Source organism: Dermacentor albipictus, chromosome 3 (assembly GCF_038994185.2).
Source record: "Dermacentor albipictus isolate Rhodes 1998 colony chromosome 3, USDA_Dalb.pri_finalv2, whole genome shotgun sequence".
NCBI classification, from domain to species: domain Eukaryota; kingdom Metazoa; phylum Arthropoda; class Arachnida; order Ixodida; family Ixodidae; genus Dermacentor; species Dermacentor albipictus.
In genome coordinates this window covers 14958034-14978599 of record NC_091823.1, presented here as the reverse complement: position 1 = coordinate 14978599, position 20566 = coordinate 14958034, and the positions used below count along the sequence as shown (strand labels likewise).

The following is a 20566-nucleotide window of genomic DNA, read 5'->3' as shown; positions in this document are numbered from 1 at the left end:
TATGCAGCAAAAAAAAAAATAAAAATAAAAATAAAAAAGCAACAAAAAAATTAGAACCTATACGTCATTTCCGCCACACTTTTCTCCTAGCGCGCGGAGGGGGTAGGGCTTCTCCTTAGTTTCCTTCCTCCGTGGTTTCTAAGGCTGCAAATTTGTTTGAAAGTGCCAACCTGAATTGGTCTGCTTTTACCCTTATTGCGTCTAGGTTGGCCTGTTTCTTCTTGACCAACTTTACCCTTTCTCTCTTTAAATTTAGGTGAATCCTAGCCCTCACTAACCTATGACCACTGCACTTTACCCTGCCTAATACTTCTACATCCTGCACTATGCTGGGATCGGCAGAAAGTATGAAATCAATTTCGTTTCTTGTCTCATCATTAGGGCTTTTTCAGGTCCACTTTTTGTTCCAACGTTTCCTGAAAAAGGTGTTTATTATTCGCAGTCCATTCCTTTCCGCAAATTCTACCAACGTCTTTCCTCGAGTGTTTCTAGAATCCACGCCGTAGTTGCCAATTGCTTGTTTGCCAGCCTGCTTTTCCCCCACTTTTGCATTGAAGTCGCCCATGACTACAGTATACTGAACCCGCCGCGGTTGCTCAGTGGATATGGTGTTAGGCTGCTGAGCACGAGGTCGCGGGATCGAATCCCGGCCACGGCGGCCGCATTTCGATGGGGGCGAAATGCGAAAACACCCGTGTACTTAGATTTAGGTGCACGTTAAAGAACCCCAGGTGGTCGAAATTTCCGGAGTCCCCCACTACGGCGTGCCTCGTAATCAGAAAGTGGTTTTGGCACGTAAAACCCCATATATTACAGTATACTGAGTTTGCACTTTTCGCATCGCTAATTCAACATCTTCCTAAAATTGTTCTATTTCTTCATCATCGTGACTGGAGGTTGGAGCGTAAGGTTGTCTATTATTGCATAACTAGAAACATTGTACTGCTTCTTTGTATGTTTATTTTTTATTGCAACCATCACCTCTATAATGTCTGTTGACCCTGAGGGTATCATAAATAACACAGCTCTGCATATGACACCACTAGCACCATCTATACGTAAAAAATTACACCTGACTTTCTTGATTACGGCCTTAGAGATTCAAAGCGCCGGTAGCTTAATTTCGGAGGCCAAGTTTTGCTGCTCGCGGCCTTCGAGATGCAAGAGCGAGCGCGTGTGCAAACTCTCATAAAATAAAAATAGGCCCTAAAACATTAAAGAAAGCTAATTAATAATATAAAACTAAAACCTACAACAATTACGCTGGAAATGTTTTTGACGACAAATAAAAGATAACTTCAAAGATTTACATCTTGAATTGCCGCCAGGGGGCGATAAAAGCGCAACACACGCACATACTTTATGCACGCACACATGGAGGGGGATACGCAAGAAATGCAGCGCACGAAACTATCAATAAAATTGCTTTCCTTCTCTGTAGACACCTGATAGCTAATATGATATTTTACTATCTTGTAATATTGAATGCTAACTATTATACAGAAACCCATGACAATATAGTTGAAAACATTTTGCGATGAAGTCTTTAATCAAAATGTGTACAGCATAGACTCTATGGTGCTTTCTTTCATGTCGTTGTAAGTTCAACGCATTGTTTTGTAAGATTGTAAGATTTGTAAATTGTAAGATTTGTGAGATTTAAAATATTTCAGCTGTCTTTAGTTTAATTTATTAAAGTGACGTCACTTTCATGCGTTGCAGGAGTTGATCCTGCATGGATCCTGTGTGGAGTCGTCTGGGGCTTAGAGTTGTAAAGGGGACGCTCATAGCATCCATCCACCCATCTATCCGTTCAGCCACCATGGGCATGATAGTAGAGTGCATAGAGTTCGCTATGGTAGAGTGTATTCTAGTACACTATAGCCAAAGAAAGTAAGATCATAAAAAAGTTTGACTGCACAGGCTTTCTGTGAGAAAAACTGGGCGTCTGCCAGCGCCCGCGCAACGAACGCGCGCTCGCTAGCAAACGACGCACTTGACGACAGCAAAATTGAAAATGTCATGTTGCATAGCCCATTCCTCAAATATATATACGTATTAAAAAGCTGTCTGCATAAAGTTGCTGTCGAAATAAAGCACCATTATAAGCGCGTACGCGCGCAATCGGTCGCAGCGCCCGCAGCGAAAGTACGTTGAATCTGCCGCGAAGAGTGTCTACCCCAATTCTGGTTCGCTCGCAGCGCCCTCACAAAATTTTTCCACACGTGGGGCCTCAGCGGGAAAGCGCCGTTCGGTCCACTGAACCACTTACAAGCTTATAACATGGCAGCGCGCACAGTTGGCAATTGACCGTCAAAACCGCCTAAGCTGCGAATTGTTTTCGAACGCTTGCCTGGACTAACCCACCTCATCACCGTCAAGTTCTGAGCGAAGCTCCATCCTACAAACACAATATGGTGCACGTTATGAAAGGTATACTTGTTGAGTGCGATCCGGCAATGAAGCAATTCCTGCTTCACTTGGACGACACCAATGCTCTGGGAAAGAAGTTCATCATTCAAGATTTGGACGAAACCCACGTGTTCATTACATCAGAAATCTTGGAAACGTTACAGAACAAGATAGACGATATAATGGACCAGATTTCTTTTCCCCTGTCCGAAAAATAACTGCGTCATAGTGCTGTGCGTTGCTTGGTCTGCGTGGCTTCTAGCATGCAACGCTATGAAGAAAGCTTGTGATAAATATGGTGCGCGAAGACCTGTTCCGTCTTGTTATTTTCTGAATGCTTGGAACTTTGTAACGAGCTTCAATTTTCCTGAACGAAATTTTATGTAATATTCACCACGAGTAAATAAAAACAGTGGTGAGCACCACGCGATGCGAAACCCAAGTTGCGTTTCATTTAGTGGTTCTTACAGCAACGTAAACGGTGTATTGCATGCACCATTGCATGCTACGTGGACGGCATTTTCGTGCTCCAGATGCTCCTCGGCGATCAGTAACCGACCGAGCAGATCGAAAAGCACGACTTCGTGTTTAGCGTTCGTATCGGTTTACGCGGAACCGGTACGAATGGCGTCGCTGATTGGCTGCTTGGTAGCAGGTGACCTAAAACAGGTATGCGGAATGGGCAACGCCTCTAGCGACGGCGTACATTTGAAGTCGACAGTCAACAAAGGGTCGCAGAATATATACATTTGGCTATGTAACGTTACTTTGCGAGTGTACGATGACCCACAGGTCATAATCACCGCTAACGCAACAGGTGTGCTCGGAAAACGACAGGTATCGACGACACGCAAAGAACGATCATGCCGCTTCTGAGTCGCTGCTGGACGCCTTTTCTCCTGTACCACTGGACCAACCTCCGCTATGGGAGTTTCTACGCTGCGATGTACACAGCAGTAAGCATAAATCAAATATACGATTGTACTCTCTATTTATGTGCGAGCCAATTTTCGTATAGACCAGCAGGAGCAAATAGCGTATGGCTTCTTTCTTTTTTGCGGCGAACTGCTTGGGCGTTGCCATGAAGTTACATTGCAAGTGCTAAAATAGTGCTAAATTACGCACCGCAGTTGAGTCATTGAAGCACTTTGCTGTTAAACAATGTCTGAGGATCAATTCGCATGACTTTCACGTTTGCATTGACAATTTCTGGGTGTCAGCGCGGTGCGCGCAGATATTGTACGAAAAATAAAAAAAAGAAGAAAAAGCGCATGGTGTTGCGCGCAACATCAGGTTATTGATCCCATGCTCGCTTTACTAGAAACTGAAGCGCGTCCTGGCGTCCGACCCGCTCCATGTAAGCGCACGTGCAAGAACAGGAACAGCTAATTGCTACCGCGCTGTGTGGTGGAGAACTCTCAATTCTTTTCTATAATGATTGATACCGGCATGTCGCTGCTATACGTGACATTAAACACGGGTTTCTCACAAAAGAAGGCGTTGTTTACCACATGAAAAGTCGAGCACGTACATATGGCAGCTCAGTTATCTTCCATCGCATCCGCTGTATTACACTCAGTTTGTTGTTTGTACGTAATTAAATTGCAAAGGTCTGAATTACAGGATGAGTTTACAAAGTGATACACTTAATCGAGACCATAAATGCACAGGAGTACAAGGCTGAACAGCAGTAGTAGCAAAAATTACAAAAAGAAAATAGTACATAATCTAGAAATACTTATATGAAACAGGAACGAGTAAAATTTACTTAAGCTAAGGATAAAATACTGTGCTTGGATGCAGGCAGAACAACAGCATAGCAAAATAACGGTCATAAAGAATAAAAAAACATCAATAAAGTGCATTTGAATGAAGCTAATGAAGAGGTCATCATTTATTCACATGTTGGACTAGTCCACATTTTAATAAACTCGAATTGAACAGTCTGCTTGCTGTGAATTACGTTATGGAATATATCGGAATATCAGCTACCCCTTTCCCCAAGTGTGTCCCTCAAGCAGTTAAGAACTATCTTATCTGGAATGCAGTTGCATTTCTTTAGCAGATTTTTTAGCTACCTGGACATTGAAATATGCATTACATGCCCACCTCTTCAGGTAATCTACCTGATCAGGCTGAATTGTACGATGTGCTCCATGCATATTTATATATATAGCTGCTTGAAGTAACGAAGAGAGAGAATAATAATAAAAGAAAACCACTTGGTATGTCATACTTACGTGCATAGCTGACGAGTCATTCTTGAATGAGTTGCGACTTTGCTGGAAAGTGGCAAAATAGAGATAGGTCCCTATGTACTAATTTAATTTTTAACTACCGTCATAGAAACACATATAATTTTGCATTTCTTTTATTCTTCCATCTTTACAGCTGTCTCAAAGATTAAACAAATGATATAAGTTGTAAGATTGGCAATATAGTACTAAAAATGGGTTTTAAATGCTTTGCTTTAGGATTGTGCAGCTCTGTACTGCATAACTTTATTGAAAGAATTGTATCGAAAGCTCATATGATGTTAGAAAAAAGAAGAATGAGCGCTTAGAATGTGTGATGGGGCCAGCACAAAAATCAGGCATGGAAACGGGTATCGGCAGAAAAGAACTCACCAAAGGCTTTGGCTAATATCAGCATTGCTGAAAAATGTGGCATCCTTACAAGTTTTTTATTTATTTATTTACAGGGCACCTACATCGCCATAAAGGCATTACGTAGGGGGGAAGAAAATATAACCAGTAATACAGAAAAGCTTTTGGACAGATATACTCACAAACAGAAGCACTGCAATGTGTGAAACAAACAGGTTTCAAGATATATAACACATACATTCGTTCAACAAGAGCGCCGTCACAGCATAGAATAGAATAGTTCATTATTTGACACATTTACTATATCATTTGATAAACTGTTCCATTGTCTAATTGATTTGGGGAAAAAAAAGTAGTAAAAAGTGTTTGTTCTGCAGTTATAGGCTGAGATCTTTTTTTTGTTATCACAGCGAGTCGATATGTAATCTGGCTCCAGGAGATAGTTATAGCGATTAATGCCTGTCTGACTTATATATTTGGTGCAATAGTTTGAGCCTTAACTTCTGCCTACGCATATATAGTAGATCCCATCCTAAAGTGGCCTTCATTTCGGAAACGCTAGAGTACGGGCTGTAATTATTGCAAACAAACCCTACTGCTTGGTTCTGTAGTTTTTCCAGTCTATCAATGAGGTAATCTTGATAGGGATGCCATATTACACAAGCATGATCAAGTATTGTTCTGACATGTAAGAAGTATAAAGTTTCTTTAATTTCGCATGTTGCCTGATTAAAATTTCTGCAAATAAAATGTAACATCCTACTAGCTTTTGCTGTGACAGTGTCAATCTGTTTATGCCAAGTGAGTGATTCGGTAAAATAGACTCCTAAATACTTGTATTCCGACTGTATGTCGATAAGCGTGCCATTGATGTTATATCGGTGCTGAAATTTGGATAATTTTCTGGAAAAACTTACGCTACTGCACTTTTTTATATTTAAATTCATGTTCCATTTTTTACACCAGATCGCTACCTTATCTAAATCTGTTTGCAATGTATCTATGTCATCTTTAGTAATAATTTCTCTTTAAATCATACAGTCACCAGCAAATAGTTTTATGGGTGATGTAATTAGTTCGACAATGTCATTTATGTCGATTAAAAATAACAAGGAGCCCAGTATGCTTCCCTGAGGAACGCCCGAAGAAACAGTTATTGGTGAAGATGCAACGTTGTTTAGGACGACAGACTGTGTTCTTCCGTTTAGGTAGTTTCCTATCCAATTTTAAACGTTTTAGTTTATATTTAATGCAGCAAGCTTTACATGTAAGAGCTTATGGGACACAATATCGAAAGCTTTTTTGAAAATCAGTAAAAACCACATCTACCTGACAATTGTTATCAATGGCTTTAGATAAGAAGTGCTGGAATTCTATTAGTTGTGTGTTGCAGGAATAAGCTTTTCAGAATCCATGCTGGGAACGTGCAAAGAAAGCGTTTGAATCAAGGAATGCAGATATGTTACTATATAAAATGTGTTAGAATATTTTGCAACTTATCGACGTTAGTGAGATCGGCCTATAGTTTTCTCTGAGTTTTCTATTGCCTGATTTAAAAACTGGTGTCACGCTTGCCATTTTCAAATCTTGGGGAATGAGGCCTGTTTCATGGGAAAGCTTATAAATGATCATTAAATATGCAGCAATGATGCTATGACACTCTTTAAGGACCACTGGGGATATTCCATCAGGTCCAATTGCTTTTGTGTCATCTAAATGCTGTAATAAAGAATCGACGCCACTAACATCAAGTTACGCTAGTTGTTGAACTTCACGCAAAACTATTCAGAAAGGAGTTCATTGAATGCATTTATTTTGTTTTGTCTTGAGCAGCAGCACATCAATCTGTTTCATGGCAGCATTTGTAAGCTTTCTATTGAAGAGAGTGTAGTACTACAATGCTATGAAATTGGCAACTGTAAGAGATCTCTTGTTTCAACTACCCTATATTTAATAGCCTGAGACAGTAGTTGAAGAAACATGCAGTTATATGTGACAAGTGCTTGCGACTTTTCGAAGCTTCAAATGCTCTTGTATGACCTTTCTTGCTTGTATCGCCTATGTTTCATTGTCTCTGTGCTAATTTAAATTTCACTGAGGCATGCATGTTGTGTATTCTTTTAACTTGGTTTAAAGCTCTGAACTATACACACAACTAAGCAAGAAAAGACTAATGTTGCCTTATGTGCAGTATAGCAGAGTACATAGTTGACCTATTTACCTTACAACATGCACTCTATTTTTATAAAAATATTATTCAACTTGCAGGTGTACCATGTATTATTCATATTCTATGCCATATATGCTGTCAGTGGGGGAAGAACTGACTATTTCTTCAGCCCGTACTTTGAGCTTTCCATGAAAGGTAAACTGCTTTCTATAACTACATGTGTTATGTATAACTAAACATAAACTGTTATATTTCAGGAATATATGTTGCAGCAGGTTGCACCATGGGGTTTGGAGTCGTCTTCCTTCTCTTCACGTTAATGTTAGTCATAGGCATCAAACGTGTAAGTGTTCATCTCCACAACTAACTGTAGTGATTTGGGATTATCAAGAAGCGATTATCACCTTATTAGTGAATTGGTGCTGTGCGACGTATAGGTCTCTCACAATGGCAGCAGCTGAGTATTTGAGAAGAAAATTAAGTTAAGTACCTTTAAGCTGTTTGTTATAACTGTGAATGTAATATCTTGTCAACACTAATTGTACCACATGGTTTTCAGCAGTACTATAAAACAGGGAATTTATTTTTCTTATAGCCTGAAGCAGCTGTGAACAATGTGTGTTCTGCTAGTTACATCAACATGTGTTGATGTTGAATTCAAGGCTTTGATCAATTTAAACAAGACTAAAAATGTTCTTTGACTTTATCAATGCATTTTGTAACTACTTGAGTCAAAGAAACGAAACAATAATTTCAGTTAATTCAGGAACTTCACACTTTCTGTTTTCCCACTTGCAAAGTGATGCAGGCAAAAATAGAAGATTAGAGAGAATCTAGAATGCTTGAGTAGTAGAGAAAAAGGTCACCAATTCCTATTGAGGCTGATTTGTATGTCAACAGGAAACACCAACTTTGTGGCTGCAAACATGTATCTATCTCTCCCTGCACTGATTGTCAAAACTTCCACCTGTTCCCACAGGATAACCGTTGCCTCTTCTTCCCATGGATTATATCTGTTGTCATCGAAATCCTTCTCATGATTGCTGTAGGACTGTGGTACATCGGCCGCTATTACAGAAATGTAAGTGTATGCATAACTTCAACTGAGCACAACTCAACTGCAACTAGCATGTTGCTGCCCAGTTGAAAGATCTGCAGATCACTTGTTGAAGTCTCATAATAAGTAAATGTTTGACTGTGTGTAGTACATGAAAAAGAAACTTGCACTAGTGTACAGAAGCCTTCAAAGCAGACTTCCATTGCCCTGAAAGCTTGCTCAGGCTATGTGCACACTGGGATGAAAGTACTGTATACCCCCAAATTGACTTAAGGAGGTCATAATGGCTAAGCCCCACATAAAACAAGTGCACAATGATAGTAAATATTTAATAGGAAAGGTACTTGTTACATACCAAGACGCAAGATTTAAATTCACGCATCATGTTTAATCATTACTTAAAGACAAATTCAGCATTCTCCGTTATATTGCTCACAGCTGTACTATGATGAGATAGGACCAAGTTATTTTAGTGCCTTGCAAGCCATAAGCCATTGCCACAGTTTTTAAAAGAACTTGCAGGAGAATGTTTATCAAGTCTGACAAAAAATTTGAGGACCTGTACAATCAACATTGCCTGCACAACTGTTTAAAAGAAGTAAAGGCATAGCTACTAAACTTTTCAAGCTTGCTGTCATAGTTGTGCATATTCTATAAGATGGGCCCTAAGTTACACTTGGAAGAAAACATTTTTCTGAAGACACTTTAATAAAATAAATATGTGCAATAACTGCCGCACAGTACATTTTTGAGGTAATAAAGTTGCGTTCCATTATCATCTTCGCATCATCCTCTCACCCCGACATGTGAATAGCCTCTATAAGCATTTGAGCAAATGCAAGTGTGTGTCGTGGAGTTCCCAGCACAGAGTACCTCACCTTTGTTACTTGCCCATGCTTGAGTGTTATAGTTGCTTGTGCTTCCGTGATATGTGCATTTGTTTAGGACCAACACCTTGTACATTCCATGCTGCATATAAGTGAAGCAGTTCCATGGTATCTCAAATAAAATGCTGACTTCACCACCACCTCCCGGTATATACTATAATTGGCTGTAAATCGACCCTTAACACTGGATCAAATTAGTATTGGAATAAAACTTGCTGCCAGTGTATTGTGTAAACATCAAGGCTGTGCTCCTTCTTGTTTTCTGCTGAGCTGAGCTTGCACTTTTGGTCGCAGCAGTTACACATTCCACGTCTTAGCCACGATTGCCAGTCAAGCGTTTTTTCTGCAAACATTCATGGTCTCATTGTCAAATCACAGGGCTGTGACTGAAAGTGTCGGCACCACTGCAAAAATGAAATTGTGGGCTTATGAGACTGTTTAAAAGCATTCAGTGATGTTTATAGCAATAATGGTTAGTGAGGATGACCATGGCCAAGTATGCCACGCAGTCTGCTTGTTCTCTTGCAGTTTCATAATCAGCATGTCAATTTGTTGAAGCAGTTCGGGCTTAAAGGGGCTATAGTTGTGTATAGTCCCTTTAAGCCCGAACTACTTTAACAAATAGACGCGCTCCTGTGCACCAGCACAGAATTGATCAAGCAAGCACAGTTTCAAGTGAACTTGAGTTATTGTAAGTAAACAATGTAGATTAGCTGTCTCAGATGATCAAATATTGACAACTGACAGCTGCATATTAGTGGACATCATTATTAAAGTGCTTTGGTAATGCCCCTTGATGCCACTCTACATTAATGCTCTTGCCGTAGTTTGGTACTGTATTAATACTATTGACCCTTTTCGTGGAGCAGTTTGTTCTAGAGACACGAGATGGTGTTTTCGGCAGCGTGCTGCATGTTGCCTCAGCGACAGCGCATGAATACAAAACCATTACCATTTCCACCTGGCTTCTGTGCAATTAACTTTTGGAAATTGAACTGAGTTTTAGCTAAAGCACTGTGGTGGCAGTCATGCTGGATTGAATCATGTGGATTGAAGACATGTGCAGTAATTGGCTGCAAAAATATTAACTGGCATATTAAAGAATAAAATTAATCTGTGTGGCTATGCTCACGGGCCCCTGCTGTAACTGTCCGTACGTGTTGCCGGCATTTCGAGATGTACGGCTTTCCTTGAGGATCCAGAAATTTGCTCATCTACAAGTATTGTATAGCTAACCTTCAGAAATAGTGCTTCAACCCCAGAATGTCGTCAAGAATGAGTACCGCTCGTTAAACAATGACAAAGGGAGTGGCGTTGCTTCCTGTCGTAGTAAGTTTCACGCACAGTATCTACACACATCTACCCCAACTGGCCCACAAACTTCTGCCCACTCTATTGCCAACGTGTCAATAAGTGAATGAGTGCACACTTAAATATGTGCGCGCCATACACGCACAATAAATGACAGACTACACCAATAGCGCACGAATGGTCAAACCTGAATGTTTCGCGACGGTCCACAATAGTAAGAGAGTTACTAGCGATAATTCATCTTTGCTACTAGGTATTGCAATGTACAAAACAACTATGTTTCAACGCTTGCTCAAAGCAAGAACAAATCTATCAGAACTAAGCACACCCGCAAGCGATTAGGCAGAAAGTGATCAGGTACTGACCACACTGAGGAAATTTATTGCGCCAGAAATGTGACAAGCCGCTGTTTGAATATATGTGCTAAATAAGGAACGAACAGCAAAGCAAACTAATCCCAATTTAATTCAGGAGCGGAAAGCTTGGATAGCTTGGAATACATATTTAGCCCCGCTTTTAAAACAAGCACCATATACGCTACTTGCGCTGTTCGGCAATAGCTTAATCAGCTCCAAAGCCGCTTTTGCATGCTCTCTGAAGCTGTGGCAAAAGGTTTGTGTCGTCCACCCAATCAGAGTCTGCGATATCTCCAGAAACAGGTTTGATAAGCCGTGCCGGGATCATACACACTCATTGTAAACACAGAGGCAGTTAAGACAAGCAATGGACGTTTCACCACGGGATCGCCGCAAAAAAGGTCAATAGAGCTGGGCATCCTGCTTTGCTGTACAAACTAATGAAATGGAGTTTAAATTCACAAGTTCTTACTGATTTCTTCTTCTTCTCCCTTCTCTCTATTCTTTATTTTTATTTTTCCTTGAGAGTAATAAAATATATGGATCTTAAAACTGAACACTAGAAAAGAAAAAGAAAATGTGAAACTCTTTAAGCGTTTTAAAACACATCCCTCACACCTTCCTATTTCCTTGTAGCTTTACTCCGTACTGGCTGCAATCATCCTTTGGTGCATTGACGGTGTCCATGTAAGTCACTTTTTAACCAGATTTCATTGAATTAAAGTTCAAAGCTCTTATTTCTGGTTGCTCATCTTCCTTTGCAGGTCTACTGCTTCATGTGCGTTATCTCGCACTACCAGGTGGTCCGTGACCTCCAGGAGCCGAAGTTCCAGATTCTGTACCCATAGTTCTGCATCTAGTTGTTCAGACTGCAAGCAAAACTGGACAAATATTTACACCAACCACACATTCAATTTCTACTCCTCCATCTTTTTGGAGTGTGCAAAGAACATGCTCAGGAAGCATATCGATTAGATGACATCTGAAATCCCCTAAGAAGGCAGAGATGTGCACATAGCTATACCGGTGACGGCAATGTGGTAGAACTCGAACCAATAGAAAGGGACAAGCTAACAGCAAGGAAGGAGACCAACCCACGTGCGAATGCTCCTTGCCAAGTACAGCCTTTGTCAAAAGAAATTCTGCAGATGATTTCTGAAGTGTTCAGTTGACCTGTTGGCATCTACAGTGCAACGAACTACCACCATCACCCTCTACAGCTTTCTATTGCCACTAGTTCCCCTAGTGTGGCACAAAACAGCCAGAAGTTGGCAACACATGCTGCTAGTGACTTTGTTTCTTTTGACAAATGATGTACTTTCTTGGAGTGCGAGCCCCTAGGTTCAAGCATGGTAGCATTCCAGTTGTGCAGAAGAATGTGCCTAGAGAATTTTACACACTGTCTATAATTAATTTTGGCTGAAACTGTACATGATTCTTGGTGCAGAGGCTTACCACAAGAAGACTCCTTCTACGATTTAATTGTTTAGTTTTACACCACGAGACAACTTTTTTGTCCACGTATGGGCATACATCACTGCCTCCCTCTTGCATATCTGTATTTACACACACACACACACACACACACACACACATATATAGACATATCCTAAAAATGAAAATGCAGCTTACTTATCTATGAGCATTCATGCTCAAATATCACACAGAGGTGGGACGTTGCTGTGGGCACTTTTCAATAGCGGCAAAATGTGACGCAAGCTGCGTTTCACTGTTACAGCTATAGATAGCACCACCATTTGGTTCCTGCACATCCTATGTTTTTTGTCTGTCATTGCTGCAGACAGGCACTCCAGATTTATTCTTGACAAAATAGGCAAGGAACAGAAACAAGCACAGTATAAGCTGCACATACTGCAGAACAAATTATGTGTGAAATTTAAGCATGAACGAGCCGGTAGGTAAGACGGAAGAATCTTGTAATAGCTGGCTCCCATGTTTATGCAGCATTTTGTACAAGCAGTGATGCATGTTGCATTCCGTCCAGTTTATACATGGAGGAAGAGGTCTCACATTTGCAATGTATACACATCCTACTTGTTTTGCTGGTATTGTTTTGCAGCTATAGAGTTTAGTACATTTGCACATTGAGCTGCCATTTGAGGCAAGTCGCAGTGCTAAAAAATAACCAGAGGCTAATTAATGATCTGGCACTAGGGTGGACAAGAGCACTGGTTGAACCCACATGGGAATGACAGAAACACATGACCGTTATAGAAATTGCAGGGAAATTTCCTCGCAGCTTCCTGCATTAACCTTCTTCAAGCTAATGCATTGTGATCTGTGGCATTTTAAAAAATTTTTCCAACCTCCAAGTGCTTGCATTTGAGTCTGCCATCTGGCAGAGGAAATCTTCATGTCAAGAATAACTGAACCATTATGACTATTACAGTAATTTCACACAGATGTATTGACACATGCCACGAAGCAATTCCATTTTAATTAGTTCAGCTAGCTATTTCTCTAATATTTAACTCAGTGTGCTGGAACAGAATGAAAACAGAACAAAACATTACTTCGTTTCGGAGTGAAACGGCAGTATTCTTTATTGGTTCTCAGTTCAAGAGGAAAGACAGCAATTCCAAAGAACCGATGTCAGGCAACATCAGCATTAGCGTGTATCCCAAGTGTCCACACAAGCGCGTATCTCAGGCAGGGATAGTGCGAGCAATAGCCGATCAAGCTATCCACCAATCTAAGCCTGCCACTCGGTGCACTAGCAGATCAGCATCGCAGCAAAACCCAGGGCTTGCGTGCTGAAGAGCTCATCATTTCGTTTTCTATGGGTACATCTCTTTCTTGCCGAAGTTTTATGGTTCATTTATGTTTCTTTAAGTTCATTTTATCGAAACAGCGGTCTCGCATTTCGACGAGTACACTCGATGACGTGTTGCTTCCGAGATTATGCTCAGTGCCTTGACTCAAGGCATTGAGTCATAAATACTATGCTTTTATTACTTTGCTTCGAAAATTTCTTGCATGTCAACCAAAACCGTTATGAACAGTTATGGATTTTGTTTTTCTAATCTGGAGCAGTTCTTTCAGTGGAACAAAACTAAAACTGGCACAAAAAACATTTCGTTCCGACACCCTGATTTCACTGCTGTAAATAAGTGATGTGACTCAGAAAATTAAACTGAGCATAAGAAAAAAAAAAACCAACTAAGAGGCAGCTAAACTGAATCATCACTGTTGCAGCGCACGGTCAGTAACTCTTGCAGCAGTATGTTGCTGCAATGAGACATCAGCGTATTAACATCCGAGTGACATGTGCCAACAAATTACTGCCTTTATGATAATCGCATGGACCTTAAATATTGATCACGCTTTATACTTGGCTTACTGTACTTTCGGTTGTTGCCATGCTGATTGAGATACCCTAGTTGCAGCAGCAGTTTGTCCTCTGGTTATATCTGCATGAAACTCTATAGGTGCAGAGATGTTTTGTCTCCACTCCTCATTTACTATGGGAACATGAGGGAAGAACTACAACACAGTTCATTGCCATTCCGTCCATGCAAGGAGAATGAAATCTCACTTTGGAAGTGCACAATTTCTACTCATTTGAAAATTATTTTTCTGCAACTTTTGACTTTATAACATATTTAAGCCATGGGCCCAATCGTTTGTGGCAGGTTTTGTATACACTGAACACAGCGCTACTTCACTGCTTACTTGAAACAATCGTGAGCTGATCGCAGATCTAAACAAGTCTTTTGTTATTTTGCTTGGAACACCTACAGAGACTTTGATAACAGCTGTAAAATTTATATACATTGCACCGTAAACACTATCATTGAGTAATTGCTAAAACAGTGGCATTTGACACTTGAAGAGGGCAACAACACTTCAAAGTGTACTTTACATGAATCTCGTATATTGTAGTCTTGACATTGAGAACCTGCATCGTGAGGACCTTAAAACGCATGTTTGTGCGTAGATGTGCCATAAGGCTCCTTTCAGATGCTTGTTGCACTTGTATCGTGCAACCACACTGCCAGTATGAAACATTCCTCGCTTCATTTGGTGTGGTGTAAATTGGCACGCAATACTGAAAGTGCTGGCCAGCACTGTGCGTTGCATTTTCACTCGTGTGTCGAGTAATTCTGCTCAAAATGAACATGAACCAATGAGCTCATCTTTTTATACTCCCTCAGCACATTGTTCATTTCACCTGCACTTTTACACAAACAGTAGGTTATTACATGGCATCCAGCAGATATGCAGAAAACATAAAATAGAACTTTGGTCAGCTTCATCAGAATTGATCTAAAATTGGCATTCATATTGCTACCTTTTGGCCGACATAACCATTACTAGCAGCAAGCAATAAATCTGCTCTATATCTTGCGTCCATAGCGTGATGTTGCTCAAAGTGCAAATTTGAGCAGAGCTTTAATAAAGGAAAAACATTTTTCACTCTGAAACAAGTAGTCCATAAGTGTGTATTTATTTCTATGCGAACAACATACAGCAGCCATGAAGTGCTCAGCCATGAAGGCTGAGCACATCATACCTTATGTGTGCTGATCAACAGATGTCAAGCAAGAGATATTTCAGGCTGGACTTTTAAAAAATCACTAAACCACCTCTGGCATTTTTCCTTACATAAGCATGTGCATAGCGTAAAATATAGCATGACAGTCATCTTATGTGAACATGGCAGTGCTAAGTGGAGCCGGGTTGCTACCAATTGAAAAAACAATCCTGTACTCTTTGCTGGGCTTTTCTCCTTTGCCATCATGGTGTCAGCAGGGTAAAAAGTGTCGAGTGGTTGGGCAACAAGGGATGGCTGTGAGTTCTAAGATTGTAGGGGGGCTCTCCCATTGTCGCCACTGAACTTTTCATAAAGGCTTTCATTTCGCCGGTGTTGCATGGAGGGTGATTAGGTGCATACAATGGAGGAGCCTTTCGTCTTAACTGTTGACACAGCCCGTTGCTTTGCATGAGCAGCAAAGGTGAGAAACTGTAGTGGCCGCGCAGTCAGTTTTCAAACACCTGCAACTTCATTATTATATACATCATTTCGAAAAATCCTTGTAGCTGTATATTCATTGTAGAATGGCATACGGTTGCCACTATCGAACTAATTTAGGAGCTCAGAGTAGTTCAGGGGCTCTTAAGTGTTTCAACAAGTGGACTTGTCTTTGTCAATAGTTGCCATCATGACGACAAACTCGTTTGTCAAAATGTTGGCTACAGCCTGAGAGATCCCCTTATTTGACCACTGTTGACAATTTCAAATCGTCACCTTCCTGTCAACCTCTGTTGTATTTGGATGTCACACATGGATGACTTGCAGCAAAGGGAACATATGTAGAAGTTGTGAGGATCTGGTTTTATTGCCACTCTGAGGTTAACAGACGTAAATGTCGGCAAACAATCATTTGCACAGGATTAAAGGTAAGTAAGCCTAAGCTTGCTCTTCAAATGCATGTGGAATGCTGAAATTCTCAATAATCAATGACTGGTTAGGTTTTATTGAAATATGTTCCATTTAAAAGGAACAGCCACATATAGAGAACTGTTGTGAGCAAATTCTGATTTGACCCATGAGATGTTTTGCAAAAGATGAAGGCTTCAAAAAAATTGAGATGTTATGTTCACAACTCTTAAATTCACCGTGGAAACTAATATTATACCGTGCTCTGTAAACAACTAAAATTGTGTTTAAAGTGTTCAATCTAGTATATTACATTGCAGCTTGTGCATAACACATGACGTATGCGATACATGATTAGTTCATATTCACAAAATGGCATTTTCCAGTCTGCTCTTAATAATCAGCATAATTTTTTCTTCATTAAGAATAACCAATTATGAATCAAAATTTGTTAAGAGAAGCCTGGAGAAAGCATTTATGCGGTACAAATGTACTTTGAATAGGGAGGACAAGAGCTCTGGCTTCCTTTTGACTAGGGGTGTGTGAATATTGGACAATTTCGAATAAAAAATCTAGTATTGCCCTATTTGATTGAGTCAGTCTGAATCAAATGTCGGATATGAAATTGAAGCAAAAGTACGACAGGTTTCATCCCAGTAGCCACAGTAGTAGACATAAAATGCGTAAAGTACATAGAGGAGCACGCTCTACATCACTCAAGAAGCCATATGTTTCCTTCAAGTCGCAATCCTTCACACACACTGAAGAGTGCTGGGTATGCAAACTGCCAATTAGGTTAAAATGCTCCATTTAGGCTTTCAGTAAACACGACTTCTTCATGTGCAATTTTAACCCTTTGAGAGTGAATGACGTAAATATACGGCGTTGCGAACAAGTCCAAAAATGGCCGATGCCGTATATTTACGGCGCTACCTGAACGTTTAAAAAGCGGGCCAATTTCCTAACTGTCATGTGCTGCCACTATGTGGGAAGTACAGGTAATTTTTTTCACACACCTCCCTCTCTTGGTTTTCGTTGTATGGTTTGTTTTAGAGCTAGTTTGCTCCCGCGCCTCTATATACTACCGCTCGCGCATTGGCACGCGGGCGGGCGGGCGGCGGTTTGGCTTTTGTTCCGTGGGCGGTTTCAGCTTCTTGTGCTTGCAAAACTGTTGGCTATCTTGTTACTAATCCCTCAAAGGGCGACTGTCTCTTTCTCGCTTGTTTAGTGCTTGCAGCGGTGTGCATAGGAAGGATGCCGCCGTGCATGCGTTTCCATTGCTTCTTGTTTTGTCTTTTTTTGACACTCGCGAAAACTAATTGCCTCTGGTTGGCAATCAGATGAAGATTAGCGGAAGTTTATCACACATTGTGCTTTTTTGACGGGCACAGAACCACCCAGTTTTCTTGAGTGTGCGCACCTACGCAGTTCGATTACGCTACGGATATACATGTTAGTGTAAGAGCAGCAACATTTCAGCCTTGCGAAATATTCTTGTGTGCACATTTTCAAGGCCTTGAACTATGTGTATAAAAATGCATCAAATTTTGAATTCTTATAAGTTTATTTCCTTTTTTTATTGTTGTTATTCATGACTGAAGACTAAACATATACCAATGCAAAATATTTTTTTCCCACTTTACGGTCACTCTAGAAAAATTATGGTACATTTTTTTCAAAATAAGTCCCTAAGAAGAATTGGAATCTGCAATAAAAAAAAATCAACCCTGAGCGGTCGCATATGGCGAAGAAAATCGACCCTCAAAGGGTTAAAGGGCACCTCACCAGGTCTGGCCATTTTGAGCTGACAAGCGCAGAGCATACAATGCGCTGTAACTATCGTGTTTGCAAAGGATTACATTGCTACGTGCTGCGGAAAGGTCAGAAACTTCAATCCAAATGCCGTTTTCCCTTTCCCTCGCGACGGCCGTGCTCCAAGCCGGACAGTCGTGTCCACAGAGTGACGTCGCTCGTGGCGACATGCGACTTCGAGAATGATTCAAGGCAACGTCTGTTATTTTTGTGATCTGTTGCTTGAATTGACGAACTGAAATTTAGATAAATAATAAAACACACAAACGGAATGTCTTTGTATTTTGTTTTACTTCGCACCGAAGCAAGAGAGAGGTCGTGCAGTCATGTGCGCAGGCACCGAAACTATGCCATTTTCTACCATGTTCCAGCGCGTGATCATGCTCCGTGATCCACTTGTTCTGCTTCAGTATTCGTGTAGCACTGAATTATACCGCTAGTCATGTGTCCTTGATCACAGCACACAAAATTGTGCGCTGCGTGAACTGAGACATCACAACAGCTCGCGTGCAGCGCCGTTAACGGAAGTGCGCAGCGCCGGGAAAAAAAAAATGAGGAGAAAAAAAATGAAAGCAGGGCCCATGATGTATGCGTCATGCGACCCTCGAGGTCCAGTATGGGAGAACGGAGGGAAGGAATTTCGCTTGCAGAGGCTAGACGGGGCAAGTGGACAGAGTGTGTCGCTATGCAGTGGAGCTTGCCTTCTGAAATCATGGGTTCACGGCACTGAAATATTTCTATCTCAGCTATTAATGAGCCAATTTGAAAAGCTTTTGAGGCAGGACGCTCACTAGAGGGCATGTAACAACTTCCAGCGTATATTCAAAATTTGCTACGGGGCCTGGTGAGGGGCCCTTTAAGACAGAAGCTTGATAACATTATGAATGCTAGGATATGAACCTTGCTTAACATTAATGGAGAAAATGACCATTGTTTATTCAAGAACTATTTGTTTAGCTATCAATATTCTATTAGACTTCCTTCTAGCACTATTCGATCTGTATTCGATTTGGTCTCAAAAATTGCTATTTGCACACCCTACGTTTGACAGCTGCTCTGCACCTGAATTGACCTTCTAAGCAAATTGATAATAGCATAAGAGCACAATGTCCCTAATAGTAATGACACTAACAGGGAGAATGAGATAGAAATGCAACATGTCAGAACTGTGACATCTGTGGGACTGTAGCACATCAGGCCCTCTGATAACACACTCCCAAGTCACGAGAACCTGAGGTTATATTTTCTAGCAATGCACTTCATTTTCCATTCCTGTTTTGTCATCTGTCTAGCTGACTGGCCAATCCAGGTGATAATGGCAGTGTCCAAGCTAATGACAATGGGGGTGAAAAAAAAAAGGAAAATGAAATGGATTGCTACAAAACGCAACCCCAGTGCTCCATTTCTCAGTGTTTGTGTGATAGCTCCAGTTCTTCATCTTTCAGAGGAAATTTCACAATAAGTTGTAGCCTCAACTGACAACTCTCGGGAATTTCTTTTGCATGATGTTAAGCCCAGTAAGAAGCCCCAGTAGAGCGACAAGCATTCTGTCAATGCACATGAGAAACGCACGACACAAAAAACAATGACAGTAGGCATAACATCTTCACATCTGCTTTTGTTGGCTTATTAGCTAATCAACTGGCACAGCAAGCGATAAGTCAACAGTACAGCCTCAGGACTGAATAAAGATCCCCATATTGGTCGGCTAGTAACAGGAGAGGGACGCAAAAGTTAGGTTAACACAGAAGCAGCCTTTGGGGCTCTTTTGTAGATGAAGAAATGGTAATGCAAATGCATATGAAACTGTTTGAATGCTTAAACTTAGTACACTGCACACAACAGCTGGAAAGGACCCAGTTAAGAGCCCCGTGTTTTGGCAGTTTTGATGGACCAAAGTATTAAAGTGGAAGGGCTTCACACCGCAGGCTATGGGGGATGCTCTAATGGAAGGACATGAATTAATTTTTGCCACCTGCTGTTTTCCAATGAGCACAGCACCTAAATCTATAAATACATATGTAAATGCAGCTGTATTGGCTGGGAATCCAACCTTCATGCTAAGCTGCAAAACGAAAATTGTCTCCAAACACACATGCCATTACACATATTCATGAATACATCCTTGGGCAGTGCGATTCACTTAACAGACTTGAGTTGTGAAAAAAAAATGATGCACACACATTAACCCTACCTGCGCCAAGGGAGGGTTAATGTGTGCTAACGTTTTCACCAATAGCATATACTATCGACAGTCTTACTTGCTCAAGGATTTTCTTTCATTCACTGGGTGCTGCGGGTAAGTGGCAGTAACTTTATCATTTTGGTGTGAATGCTTTGTTACTATGTGGCGCAAGCTTCCCAGAAAACTGACTTTTTCCGATGGCAGTAGGTAGAAATGAAGCAGAAATCTGGCTCCCCTAGGTTTAGAATTTGTGGGGCATCTGATGGTTGTGAGTAGGAGTTTGGCCGCTCTCATGTGTACACGTCTCGATGCAAAATGCTTTGCCACCTTCATCTCAGCAATTTTCTCTCCTCACAGCACTAATAATTG

At 40.9% G+C, this 20566-nt stretch overlaps 2 protein-coding genes across 2 annotated transcripts in view; one reads left to right on the top strand and one right to left on the bottom strand.

The window, feature by feature from the left end:
• LOC135917489 (GS homeobox 2-like) overlaps positions 1-4690 on the bottom strand; it is a 68082-nt gene extending 63392 nt beyond the window's left edge. Inside the window, exon 1 of the mRNA XM_070535146.1 lies at positions 4653-4690. The gene's annotated coding sequence lies outside the window, so the exon portion shown is untranslated. The remainder of the gene's footprint in view (positions 1-4652) is intronic.
• Positions 3066-13975, top strand: pasi1 (pasiflora 1). The gene is made up of 6 exons (XM_065451061.2): positions 3066-3368; positions 7287-7383; positions 7446-7531; positions 8168-8269; positions 11436-11486; positions 11564-13975. Exons 1-6 carry the CDS (start codon positions 3276-3278, stop codon positions 11645-11647), a joined length of 513 nt encoding a protein of 170 aa, XP_065307133.2. The 5' UTR covers positions 3066-3275; the 3' UTR covers positions 11648-13975.
• The last annotated feature ends 6591 nt before the right edge of the window (positions 13976-20566 follow it).